Raw genomic sequence first — 13,462 nt, 5'->3', positions numbered from 1 at the left:
GATGTAAGGAGCTCATTTGGGATCGAAAGAGATAACAACTTCCCATGACCGCTAATAACTTATTAAACTTTTTATATACGAAAGTACTAGTTAAACTACGAAGATTTTTCCATCGTTAATATTAATGCAGATAAATGGCTTATCAAATTATCTGCTTACATCTGTTTTTCTTCTTCGTAACCACGCTTCTTAAAGCGATATCGATCAGATATAGAGGGTGTTTAAACATTACTTCTTCCTGGTGGAGGTTAATCGGTTTCTTCTGCGGTTACCAGTTAGTTTCACACGTCAAATATCCTGTTCATTCAATAAACGCGCAACCATTTAACCATTCCCACAGATGAATAGACAACAGGTGTGTAGACGATCTCCCTTCGTAACCGACCGTCTTGGGACGTACAACAGGTGGTGAACAGAAGCGAGGTCGGAGGTGAAAGGAGTCGATCGACGTGAGAATTGACTCAGGCAGTTGATACGGGATCATGAACACTAACTACCTGAGAAATTGTGTTTTTTTTAGGTAAAACAACATTCCTGGCAGTATTCACTACAATGAGCTTGTGGCTTTTTTGCTGAAACTAATTTGTAAACACTTAAAAACTTGTAATGAGGAAGCAAATAAGTTAAGCTTGCGGGAACCGTTCTAACGATCTTAAAATTAGAATCACCCGAAGTTTGTGTTTAAACGTACACACACATACAGGTTAGACTCCCCGCATCCTTCTAAAATGTCTAGTTTAAACGTTTATTTTATTATTTAATTTTCAAAAAAAATAGATAAAAAAGGAAACAAAATTCAACATTCAAATACAAATAAACGATTTAGAGTTAATAAAACTACAGTATTTTTATATAATAACACATGCTTTATGAGAATATTAATTTAGCATTTCATGATCATAACTTAACATCTTATCAAATTTTAGAGGGGATGTTTTAATTAAACAATTGCTTCTGTTGATTTATTTCATACAGATTTTAATTTAAAACAAATTAAAAATCTATTTCATGATTTATTTATAATTATATTATATAAATTTGTTAATCTGCTGTATACGAAATAAATCTACAGAAGCAATACGAGAGAAGCTCACATCTCATTCAATAATTTTAAAGACAGAAAAATTACAGAATTCATTTCAAATAAGCTATTAGACTGCTTAGATAAACAGACATATACAATATTGTATAAAGCCATTATTGAGTAATAATAATAAAATACTCTAAATAGCTAATATTTATAAATAAAAGAATATTATTACTGAAATATATATATATATATATTTATAACTTTGAAAACTTAATAAATTATTCAGGAATATGATTAAAATTTCAGTGAATATTCCTTTATCATTACATTAAAAATGAATACTTTGAGATTAAAAATTTTAAATTATATTGTAAGATTTGATATATTTTTCTCCAAATTATATTTAAAAATGTGTAAATTTTAATACCGTTTTAGAGGGAAATATCAGAAAAAAATAATAATAATAAGTTTGCTGTAGTTTTGTTCATCCTACAACGCCCAAAAAGGTCATAAAACGGGAGTGTTTATTGTCATTAGAACCACTATAAACAATTCGATGCTTTCATTTTCATAATTTTTTTTTTGTTGTGTTTGTTGTAATAAATTAGCTTCTACATTATATATAATTTCTACCGTGTCAATCTTAATTTATAGTCTACGGAGATATTTAATGCGAATTTTAGTTACGCCGTGAGAGAGAGCATCTCCACCTCTGGCGCAGATCTTAATTATACCGATAACGAAGCTTTTAAACAGTAGTCTAACCAGAAAAGTATACGCCTATCTACCAAGGTTCTGAGTAAAATATTAATTTATAAATTATATCTTTACGGGCAGGGAAGACCTAACTAGAATATGTTATTAGTTCTTTCGTCACTGACCTTTCAAAACAGATAATCGACTTGGAAAAACTTTAATTGGATAATTGATTTTAGATAAGCTGCAAGTACTTTACATGTTTCTAAATCAAGTTTTGTTCTCATTTCTTTGACCGTTTATTCAGAAACAGATAGCAGCAGAATGTACTCCCACGCAGGATCCTATCAAGCGCTACATTTCTCTTCATTATTTCAATTAAGCGATGATTTCTCCTTCACTAGAGACAGAAAACTTTAAACTCTCCTCAGTCGAATTGCTTAAAACCTATATTTTCAATCAATCACAATAGAATAATCGAATAAATTACCCGTAAGATAAGATCCGAGTTATCGTTTAGTTGATGCAGATACGAATCGATAATTAAGTTTGCTGGCTTTATTTCACTATCAGAAATCCTTATATTAATTAACATTGTTTCTATCCTTAATGTTTTTCTCATTGCTTCTATCAAACAATAATAGTAAAGTATCATGAGCCCTCAAATAGCTTGTTATCGGCCTTAAGGTAAACAATTCTTTCATAAATTATTGCAAAATTATGGTAAAATAATCAATAATTATGCTGAATTTTTCAAAATATATTAGTTATTAAAGGATTTTTCTGTAAAGAATCTTATTTTATAACAGGTTATACTCGAAGAGAAATAGATTTTAGTTGTAATTCTGATGTTCCAAAATTCTGAAGCTGCAAACATATTTGATTATTTCTGTAAACTTTATTTTATAAATCTTCAAATTTTGCACCAAAAGAGAAAAAAAAAATCCACCTTGTTTGTTCTGTGACAGGTGAAATAGAAGAACGAATCCCGTTATTGGCATTTTTTTTTTCCGACCAGAAAATTTAGCTCGCAGCATAAGCCTATGGCGGAAACATCTGATAACTGAAACTCAACTACCAGATGGCTCCTCTCTTTTTTAACCCTGTCTTCCTGTTTCAAAAATTCGGACATTCCGTGCTCAAGACCAGGTGAATGGATGCAGGTGGAAAGGAGCAAAAACAAATTTAGTTTTTGAGGAAATAGTTAGGCCAAAACGGCAATGGAAACTGCGAAAAGGCGTTGATTGGAAACAGCTGTCAACTCCTCACGCAAAATCAAGTTAATCGATAGGTTAAACTAAATTTCATCTTGGAAATCGTTTATTCTTATTTTAAGTAAGATATAAAGTCATACCTAGAAATTGCAATTCGTAAAATAATAATAATAATAATAATAATAATAATAAAACACTATAATTGCTTTAGAATTGGTTATAAGACTACAAAAACTTGTGAAATTCTCTGTATTTGTATTAAATTAATTTAATAAAGAGCTTAAAATTTCATATTTTTGTAGAGTTTTCTTGTATTAAACCGAAATTTTGGCTAAAGTAAAAGAAAATATACTGGCTTAATGGTTATTCTCGAAATTATTTTTAAGAAAATTTCAAATCATTTTAATACGATTTCAAGCTTTAAGTTTGAAAATTTAAGCAAGAATTGTTTCATTTTAAGGTAATTTTCTCTGACTTTCGACGTTGAAAAGCAATTATATATATACATATTTTCAAATAACTCTCAAATATCTTCTTCTACACACGTGATAGGCCAATTATATTTCGTCTTACAAATTAAGATAAAGTAATGTTCGATTTATTCGATAATTATAACTTTACGCTATGCATTTTTATATAATTTACTTGCAGCAATATTAATAATTTCCTTCTAAGATAATAAATTAGACTCTAAAATTTTGCAAGAAGTTTTATCTGCAGACTTTCTTACTGGACATTTTTTTCCCCCGAAAAATAAATAAGTTATACGGTTAATAAATTTTTAACCCGTTCATTAAATGAATAGAATTAAGTATAAATGTATGATTTTTATCTTAGATTATAATCTACGATTTTATATTGGGTATATTTTATTGCTGCTTTTATCCTAAAAACGAATTCGTGAAAACTAAATGAACTTCGTGTTTGTCTGTACGAGAAGGTAATACTTATGATACCGAGCCAATTATTTGTTTTAGTCTACAGATAATTTATAAATAATCAGTTAAATACTAAGACTAATCTCATAGGAAAATTATAGGATTAAGTGATGAATAGTTTTAGTGGTAATCTACGGAGAGGGCAAAGTCATCAGTTGAAGAGGCAAAAACTTCGCTTAGGCGGCCTTCCTGATGAGGCCATCTGGTATTAGATCTGTCCTGAAGGGAATCATTTTTGTAACCATTCATTAAAGATCAAAATCATTTGTGATTGATAAGAAAGAGTGTTTTTACATTTTCTGTAAAGAGTTCGTTTACATTATTTCTTTTGACATTCCTCTCGTAGGCTACACATTGTAACTTACATATATTAATTTTTTGCCGGCAAACAACTGTTGGAATTAAAACACAAATGTTCCTTAAAGTATCAGGAATGTATTTAAATTTGAAATGTTCGAAGCAATCCATAAAATATCAATTCTTACAGTAATTGCAAATTTAAAAAATTTATTAGAATTTAATATATAAAACACGAGGCAAAATTTCTAGTGCAAATCACGTCTGTCTTTGCATATGAGCATTTATTCTACAAGCCGATATATATATCAAATATGATAGTGGGCTCGAGATGAATTATGATAGAATGCGGCAAGGTCAGATAACAGATATATTTCACCTTCTTCGAAAAAAACGGTAATGTATAGCCTAAAGATTACACGAAGGTGAAAAAATCATTAGAAAAATTTCAAAGTTCGGCGTTTATAATGCGTGTTGCTAACGCGAACCCTCAAAAATTCGGAATTAATAGCTTTAAGCTCACACAAAACCAACCAACGGGACAATATAGTATGTCAGGTGGTAATGGGGGAGAGGGAAGCCTACCATCTGCCCCACCTCCCAATCAGACAGGGAAAACTACACCTGTTTCCGCGGACGGACGGAGAAGGGGAACACCTGTTTATCCCCCCACACTCCGATGAGGACCAATGGCGTGCAACCGGACTAAACAACCATTGGTTGGCCAGGGATACACCTGCAATTACCGGGAGGAAGATTCTTATTTCAGAACAAAGTTTATGTCCAACTGGATCCGTTCGAGATTCGGTGCGGATTATGGTGGAATAACGTTGCAAAGAATACAGAATCATAATGCAAGAGCATTTTTAGTCAAGAAAACATTGCAGAGTCGCAGTAGTTGGATCGGTCAAGACACCGAGAATAGTGACCTGTCAGGTAAGTGCTGCTGTCGCCAGGTAACCTGGCGCCTAGTGCCCTAATTAGGTCAGTAGTGTCCGATTTTAAAGTTACTGTCTTACAAGACACAAGGCGTCTTTGGTGGATACAATAGATGGGTGGATTAGACGTCAATGTGCTTGTTGTCTGTCTGCCTCTCCCAAATAGGTCGATGAAAGATATATGATCTGATTTTTTGGCTAATTTTAATTTACAAATCTACGCTTTTTAATATATTATTTTCGCTAATTTGGGCTAATTTTCCGTACTTGCATAATGAAAACTGAAGCGTTTGATATATTTACTTGTTATTTACAAGTTTGATTACGTTTCTAGAGAATATTATCAATTCTAGTGGTAAGGTTAAGTTCCTCTGAGATTTATAATACGATGCAAACTGAAATTAATTGTTTGGAGTTTCAAATTAGTTACAAAACACGGTTAAATTTCTTTATTAGAACGTCGATTTCTTAACATTTCTAATTAGAAAAATTTGCCCATTTAACGGATCGCTTATGAATATTCCATCAGACAAATTTTCGTTTATTAATATTTAGTTAATGCCAGAATCACTTTCTAGGGAATTCATTTTTATTTTATGCTTATTTTATCCGAAATTAGTTAAATATAAATTTAGAAAACTTCGATTATTTTAGTGCGTAATAAAGATTTTAAAATCTAATTTTGAATGCAGTTTGTATAATTAGTATTCGTTGTTTATTATTTTACAGAAAGCAACAGGCCGCACGATCTGAGTATTAAAGCGAAAGATGCTCCGAATGAAGTGTCTACTCCACCTCCTGCAGTAGCAATGATAGGACCAACCTACAGTCAACAATACGACTTTCCATTAGAACCACTTAACCCAAATGTTCCTACAGTACTACGTACAGCGATCCAACGTCCTTATTATCCGACCTACTTTACTAATTTTGGAGGTCAGGTCAATGACGTTTATTACTATCCTCTCCCCAGTCCTTATTCATTTCAAGGACAGAATTCTTCACTATTATCCCTTTCACCTCCTCCCAGAGATATTCACCCGACTCTAACCGATCCTCTCAGATTGGGATGTTACGAAGGAAATCAAAGAGATAGTCTTTATCCCGCATGGAGTCCAGATTCCACAAATCCCGTCGATAACAGTGATAAAGTAGAAGAAACGAGATTTACTTGTAATTCGTGCGATAAAAGTTTCTCGACATCTAATGGCTTGTCAAAACATCGTCAGTTTCATTGCTCGTTGCATTCTAAGAAGTCTTTCAGTTGTAAACACTGCGATAAAGTCTACGTATCTTTGGGAGCGCTAAAAATGCACATCAGAACACACACTCTACCCTGCAAGTGCAAGCTGTGTGGCAAAGCATTTTCGCGACCTTGGCTCCTGCAAGGACATATCAGGACACATACTGGAGAGAAACCTTTCGCCTGTTCGCATTGACAACCGGGCTTTTGCGGATCGCTCGAATCTGAGGGCTCATCTACAGACTCATTCCGACGTAAAGAAGTATAGTTGCCGAATGTGTACGAAAACTTTCTCGCGTATGTCTCTGTTAACGAAACACGAGGAAGGCGGTGGTTGTATAGGATCCAATCAGACCTCTAGATCGTCTTAAATTACAATTTCTACTAATGTTTCTCGTGCAGGAGACGTAAAGTCCGACGTTCCACCCATTATTTGACTGATGAATCCGACTCCATGGGTGTATATTGTTTTAGGCAACTTTTTTCTGAACGCCTACGTGGCTGGGATGATGCACCAAACCCGACGTAATCTTTTGATTTATCAGCTAAGGGCACAAAGAGCTTTTATCTCACGTTACGTAATACTTCCTCGAAGATTCGTTGTCCCGCTTTCGGATATACACAATAACAGAAGAGCTGCAATTCGAAAAGAACGCAAATTTAAAATTTATACATTAACATTCTTTTAAAGCAAATATCAATTACGTTTTGATTTTTTAAGGGCAATTTTCCTTATTTTTTTAAGTTTTAACTTAAAATTCTTATCAATCGGAAGAATCTTTCTCGAGAAAAGTTACTTTGAAATTACATCCGAAGTTGGACTTATTTAAAGAAGAAAAATCACCGATCCAACAGTTAAAAGTCTTAAAATATGACACTCCTACGCCATTAAAATTTGATTTAAAACAAAACATTTCTCTGGACGAAGCTGGTCTACTTCCATTTCTTTATAAAAGGCCAGAACGATAGTCTCTGGAAATTGCCAGATTTGTATATTGTATTTATTAATTTTAATATTTGCACTAAAAGTCAATTTTTTAAATATCTTTTTGTAAATAATAAATAATCATTTTTTTGTTTTTTTTATAAAATAAGTATTCACACGAAAATTTTCCTGAATTCGCACGTGCCATATTTAATCCCTCCCTAGTCATATATGTATTTTATTCATAAAATAATAATAATAATAATAATAATTTTATAACGAACGAATTAAAATATTTTTCCAATAAGATGTTTAAAAGAAAATTTGTTACAGTAAAAAAGAAATAAAATCCAAAACTGATTTCTTGATTTTTGTTCTCTTTCTACAAAACAAAAACAAAAAAATTACAAAATAAACTATCAAGTCGTGAGTCAATTCTATTAATTTAAAATTTTATGTTTTTTTTTTGTAAATTAATTGAATTCAAGGTTCAAATTTTACATTAAATGTAGATATTAAATGAATTTTTAAAGCGATTTCATAATAAAATCGCTCTTTTGTGCTTAAGAAAGTGTTAAATTATAAAGAAAATATTTTGAAAATTCTAATGTTAGGATAATCAAAAACTAAAGGAATTAACCGGTTACTTTAATGAAAGTAATTTTTTTTTTCTCTTTTTTTCTTTCCTAATCGTCATAGTTCTCACAGAAATAAATTACCCCATTCTCATTACTTGTCAACCGGATTGGGTACATCTTAAAAAAAAAGAGTAATAATAATAATAAATAAGAACCAAATGAAGCAGAAATCAAGTTCAAGGATAATTGGTCTTATTTTCTTTTTACATCCCTCATTTTTCCTTTTTTTCATATCGGGACGAATCTGCTTATGTTTGCAAATTATTCACGTTATATATAGACTTAAACTTATAAAATTAAAATCAGGAACTGAAACTTTTGCGTATTGTTTTTAATTATTCCCTTGGTGTTTACACTTTATTTTTCAATTCTGTAAAGAATAACAGCAACTCTTTCTAAGATTAATAGAGAAATGTATCTAAGGAAAATCTATGATTATATATATTACGTTGATTTTTATGTACTATTTCGCTTGTAGTTTTATCACTTTTATGAGAAAATAAATAAACTATATTATGAAAAAAATGTTTATAAGAAAATTTAAAAAAAATTATGCATTTAATTGCATCAAAATGATAAAGAATAATTCATTTTTAAGTCACCAAAAAGGAAAGAACTCAATGTTGTATCTGTCTGAAATTACCCATTGATAAAATCTGACTCAGTACTTCTGTTAAATTAACATAAAACATGGACGTATATGAAAAAAAAGTATAGATATGATTCTATTTAATCAGCCTTACAGATCAGTAAATCATTATTAACTACATCCATTCTAAAAAGGACTGGCTGGTATAATTATTTTTTATACTCATCATACTCTTTCCCTAATCATATTCCCATGGGGCATGTTTTATTACTTTTTGATGAAGTGTAGCACCCCCTAAGAGCACATAAAATAGTCTCGACTCCGTAATACTTCACAACAAACTTAAAATAGGAAAAACAAACGTAAATCACTCCCAAAAAATCCGAAATTGACGGGTTAAAGCACTGTAAGAGAGCGTTAAATTAAACTGTAAACACCATCGAAAAGAAAGAAAAATGAAGGAAATAACTTATACGTAAATCGATGTAAAGTAATGATTAATTCGGGAAACAAAAAGTAAAATTCATTGCTTTCAATTGCCATGTTTGAACATTTCTGTCGTATGTTAAATTTCACATAATTATCTGTTTATCGAATTGGTTGCGTTTTGCGGGTCACGGTAGGCTTGAGAAGGAAAATGGAGAATTCATTACGGGTTAAATTCAGATATTGCAGGAATGACCCCATTAAATATTGGATGATTACACAATTTACAATTCATTATTTTGATTTACTGTAGTTAATACGTAAAAAATCAAAATTACTGTATTCAAATAAAAAATAAGCATATAGGCCCATATATATTGGAATGAAAAGCATTATAAAATTTTCTAGTTTTTGTTGTTTCTCATCTTAATACAAGATCATAAATTTTCATTAAGTATAGATTGTTTTTTTATGTCTTTAAATGTAAAAAGATAAGTAATAAAGTTCAAATAAAGACGACATTGCAAAATTCTATGTAACAAAATTCATTCGTATCAAACTAAACGCGAACAGATTAAGAGAAAATGGCGAATAATGAAATATTAACATACAAAATTGTATATTTACAATGTGTGACACCGGCCAAACGGAAGCATTGAGCAAATTGTAGAGATTCGTTTGGAACTTTTTTTTACTAATACGTTTACTGTATTTATATCTTTGCCATTTCTGTGTAGTGTTTTTGTGACTATACATAAATTACATTATCGGGTTTGTGAATCGGATGACATTATTTTATTATAAAAAAATAATTACATATCGTATGTCCCAGAAGTGTTTCCACGTGTCGTCAAGAGACATCGGGAATAGGTCTACAGGTAAATTTTTTTTCTTTTATAAATACTGTACATCTAAAAAGGCATATATTTTTGGTTAGGGAGTTGTATATACTCCTCTACTCCTCCCGAATATAAATATATAACAAGAACCAATATGCAAGAGTCCTTCTATTATCTATGCAACATATAACTTTAAATTGTCCATCTAATATAACGGCAGCTTAATTAATACTATTCAAAATAAAATTTCGCTTTATAAACGTAACTAATTGATGATTTTAACACGAAATTTTTCGAATGCCATTTTGAAAATTCCGAGCAGTGAATACTAACTTCTAATTTCTATATAAATGAATGTTAATAATTAATGACAAGCATTGTCTATAGGATAGGAAGTAGTTCAGTTCCGGCCGTATAATCCCAAATCATGTGCCTTCCTTCCCGGAAGTCTCTACGCTTTGAACACCTGTATATTTTCGTTCTCTACTTTTCTCGGTACAATATTAGTTTGCAGTTTTGTGTAGACACGTGGCTAGGAGGAGATACGCCTCAATAGACTGGACAGACGGTAGGAGTTTACAAACCATTATACAGCTGGTAAAGGTCAAAGAGAGTGGCCTTCTTTGTTCTTTCTCTCTTCCAATTGCTGTTATTTCCAGTTTTAAAAAAGAAAAATCTGTTCTTTCAACATATCACTTCCATCTACTTGTTTGATGTATTTATTTATTTATTATTCTTTTTTATGTTGCATTACATGCAAGTTTCTCTGATTAAGTTAAACGGAATTAATTTTTATCTAATTTTAACGAAAGATATTCTATTTATTTGTGTGTTTTTTTTATGTATATAAATGAAGCGTTCATATTTTATTAATTTCGTTCGTTTTATTCGTTTTTGCTAAAAAAAAAAAAATCCATTTTTGCTATTTGGAGGGGACCGTGTTGAATGTTCGACAGTAGTTAATAATAGCCCTTAAAATTATTCTCTCTCCTTTCATTCATTTAATATAAAATAAAGTTAAATATATTGTTTTAAGCTATAAATTAATGTTATATAATAAGAAATCGTTACCAATATATCATTATACTTTAAAATGCTGAAGGCTAACAGTATATTCCCCATTAGTTGAATACAAAAACTAAACATAGAAACACAGATTTACACGAACTTAAAATTGTTCCGTGGATATTAAATTCGAATTATAATTAGATTAATATCTGACTAGTGAAATTTTATACGAAACCGCAGTTATATAATAATTTTTTCCGCTTGGTATCCAGCTGTCATTTCCCGACACGCAATGAAAACTACCGATCGACCAATAGAAATTTCATTTAATTTATAACAACGACGAATGACAGGTGCTGAACGTTACTCCGATCTTTATATATACTATATATATATATAAAAGTATTTCGATACAATACAACTGAGTAAAAAAATTCGGTAAAGAACGTTTCTATACAGGAATTTACAGGACACATTGAAAGCATATGCTCAGTAATTGGGATGATGGTATTAAAATTGTTCGTGTTGGGTATGTTAAATAGAGTAAAACGTTTCATATAAATGTATTGCAGTGGCTTAGATAGGTGTCAAGTAAAAAAAAATTCATCTGATTATGATTTTGCAGCTGTATAAAGTTTTTCTTGTATCATCGTAAAAATAAAACATGGATTAATTTAAGAGTTGAAGTATTTAGATGACTTTCAAATACACTTATATATTACACCAGTTCTTGCATAGTTGTAATAATGCTGCAAGAATTGCAACATTATCAATTTCAGATAATGAATGTAATGTTATTATATAACTGATAGTGCGCAAGAATTGATAATGTTGCAGAAATTGCAACATTAATAATACAAAAAAAAATTTGATATAATGATAATTGTTATATTAATCAATTACTACTCGAGTAATTATTAATGAAATAATTAGTATTTAAATATATAGGACGCTTAAAAAATGTTAATATGGAGGTGCGCAGTGACTGCAACAAGGGTAATAGGGCCGTACTTTTTTAGAACGTCACAAATTGGATGGTAACTTCTTGCACATGATGGAGAAGTTCGCAGAGAACAACCTGCCACTACAAATCCGGCGTAACAAGTTACTTTCATGTTAGTGCTAAAATTTTGAAGCGCCCCGTATATCAAGGCCGTGCACACGTGGTTTTGAGGGATTTAACCCCTCCCATTCGGAAAGAATTATAAATTAAATGGAATTATATTGTAACTTATATTTGTATAACTTAAAGCACCTGTATTGTAAAAACTAGTAAATTATATTTTTAAAACCCCACCCTTCTAAAAACCCTACGCACGAGACTGATATATCAATTACATTTCAATATAACTTAATTAGATTTAGAACAAATACTTTAATGTGTTTGTTTTATTTTTATAAAATCAAATATAGTAAAAATTGCGTATACCGAAGAATTTTTACCGTTTTCGACAGGTTTCACCGTATAACACGATCGTATAAATTAACAACTTGAAAAGTATAGAGTTCATTCTAACATAATTTAAACGAACACAAGTTTGTTCTCATGTCCATTAAAGAATATAAAGAGCAAATTCTTTAAAACTCTTATCAGTCATTAACTCACCTTTTAATTATGTGTAAATAAATAACGCTTAAAGGATAAATCATCTTGATTCCAAGAAATAGACCAATATAGAAAAAATAAGAGGACGTGTTCCGAATTATTAAGTTCAGTCGTTCAGCTTTTTACACCAACTAATTAATTTCTTTACTGCTATTCTAGAATAAAAATTAAACACTTCTCTATAAAGATAAGAAAAAGATCATTTCATCTGTTATAACATGAATGAATTTTTAGTAGGACTACTTGGCAATATCATTTTGGAAGCTCAAGTTTCTTTTAATTTAATTGAAGTCTAATAGTGTTCGGCTTTTATTGGTTTCATGTGCTTTAGAAATTAATACTTTATAATTTTATAGCTGCAAGTAGTTTGCTAAGTTGTTAAACAGTTGTAGGCCTACAGTATAATTAATACTCAGTTCAACAGAATGACCTTTACTAGAATGGCCATCAACGGTCAGTTATTAGAAATTAATCGATAATTTAGTGAAATTTTCATAAGATAAATTGAAAATACATTTGAGATTCGTTATATAGACTGGATTTTCCATGTGTGTATTACTTTAAATTAGAGTTAGATAACCTAATAAATAGGATTTAACAATTCGGAAGACTTATCACACCAAGACCGACAGAAAGGACTAGATCTTTTACAAAAAAGTTAGTCTTTAATAATCACATTTCAAATTTAGGTAAGGATGCATTTTGGGTACAGGACCCCTCATCAGCTTACAAACACATGGCACCAACATAATAATTATAACACTAATAGTTAACCAATACATAGGAATATCTTATATATACAGTGCACTGTATTTACAATTTTTAATGTAACCCATATACTAAAGAATAAAACTATCCAGCATAAAATTTTCCATACAATGACAATGTGATATATCATATTATTTGGGACTCGGTAAATGTCTTATTTTCTCCCACATTTTCCAAATTCTGGTAGACAGTTTCACTATTAATAATAAATATTGTTAAGTATATTAAATACCAACTAAGTATTATTATATATTACTTTGTTGCATTAATATACGGATCAAAGAAGTTAACGTGCAAATAAATCACG

At 30.5% G+C, this 13,462-nt stretch overlaps 1 protein-coding gene and 1 long non-coding RNA gene across 2 annotated transcripts; both read left to right on the top strand.

Moving 5' to 3' along the window:
- Positions 1-2,667: 2,667 nt before the first annotated feature.
- LOC136970465 (uncharacterized) lies at positions 2,668-4,039 on the top strand. Its single transcript, XR_010879985.1, has 3 exons — positions 2,668-3,061; positions 3,778-3,880; positions 3,969-4,039. It is a non-coding gene; the product is annotated as an uncharacterized lncRNA (long non-coding RNA).
- A 383-nt stretch (positions 4,040-4,422) lies between these two features.
- LOC136970454 (zinc finger protein SNAI2-like) lies at positions 4,423-7,008 on the top strand. Its single transcript, XM_067264891.1, is given in 3 exon segments — positions 4,423-5,111; positions 5,843-6,549; positions 6,551-7,008. Coding segments are annotated over 3 exon segments (1,131 nt in total). The 5' UTR covers positions 4,423-4,864; the 3' UTR covers positions 6,728-7,008.
- The last annotated feature ends 6,454 nt before the right edge of the window (positions 7,009-13,462 follow it).

Source organism: Centruroides vittatus, unplaced genomic scaffold (assembly GCF_030686945.1).
Source record: "Centruroides vittatus isolate TY-2023 unplaced genomic scaffold, ASM3068694v2 contig_199, whole genome shotgun sequence".
NCBI lineage: Eukaryota > Metazoa > Arthropoda > Arachnida > Scorpiones > Buthidae > Centruroides > Centruroides vittatus.
The sequence above is the reverse complement of the archived record's forward strand: the minus strand, read 5'-3'. Positions and strand labels throughout refer to the sequence as shown.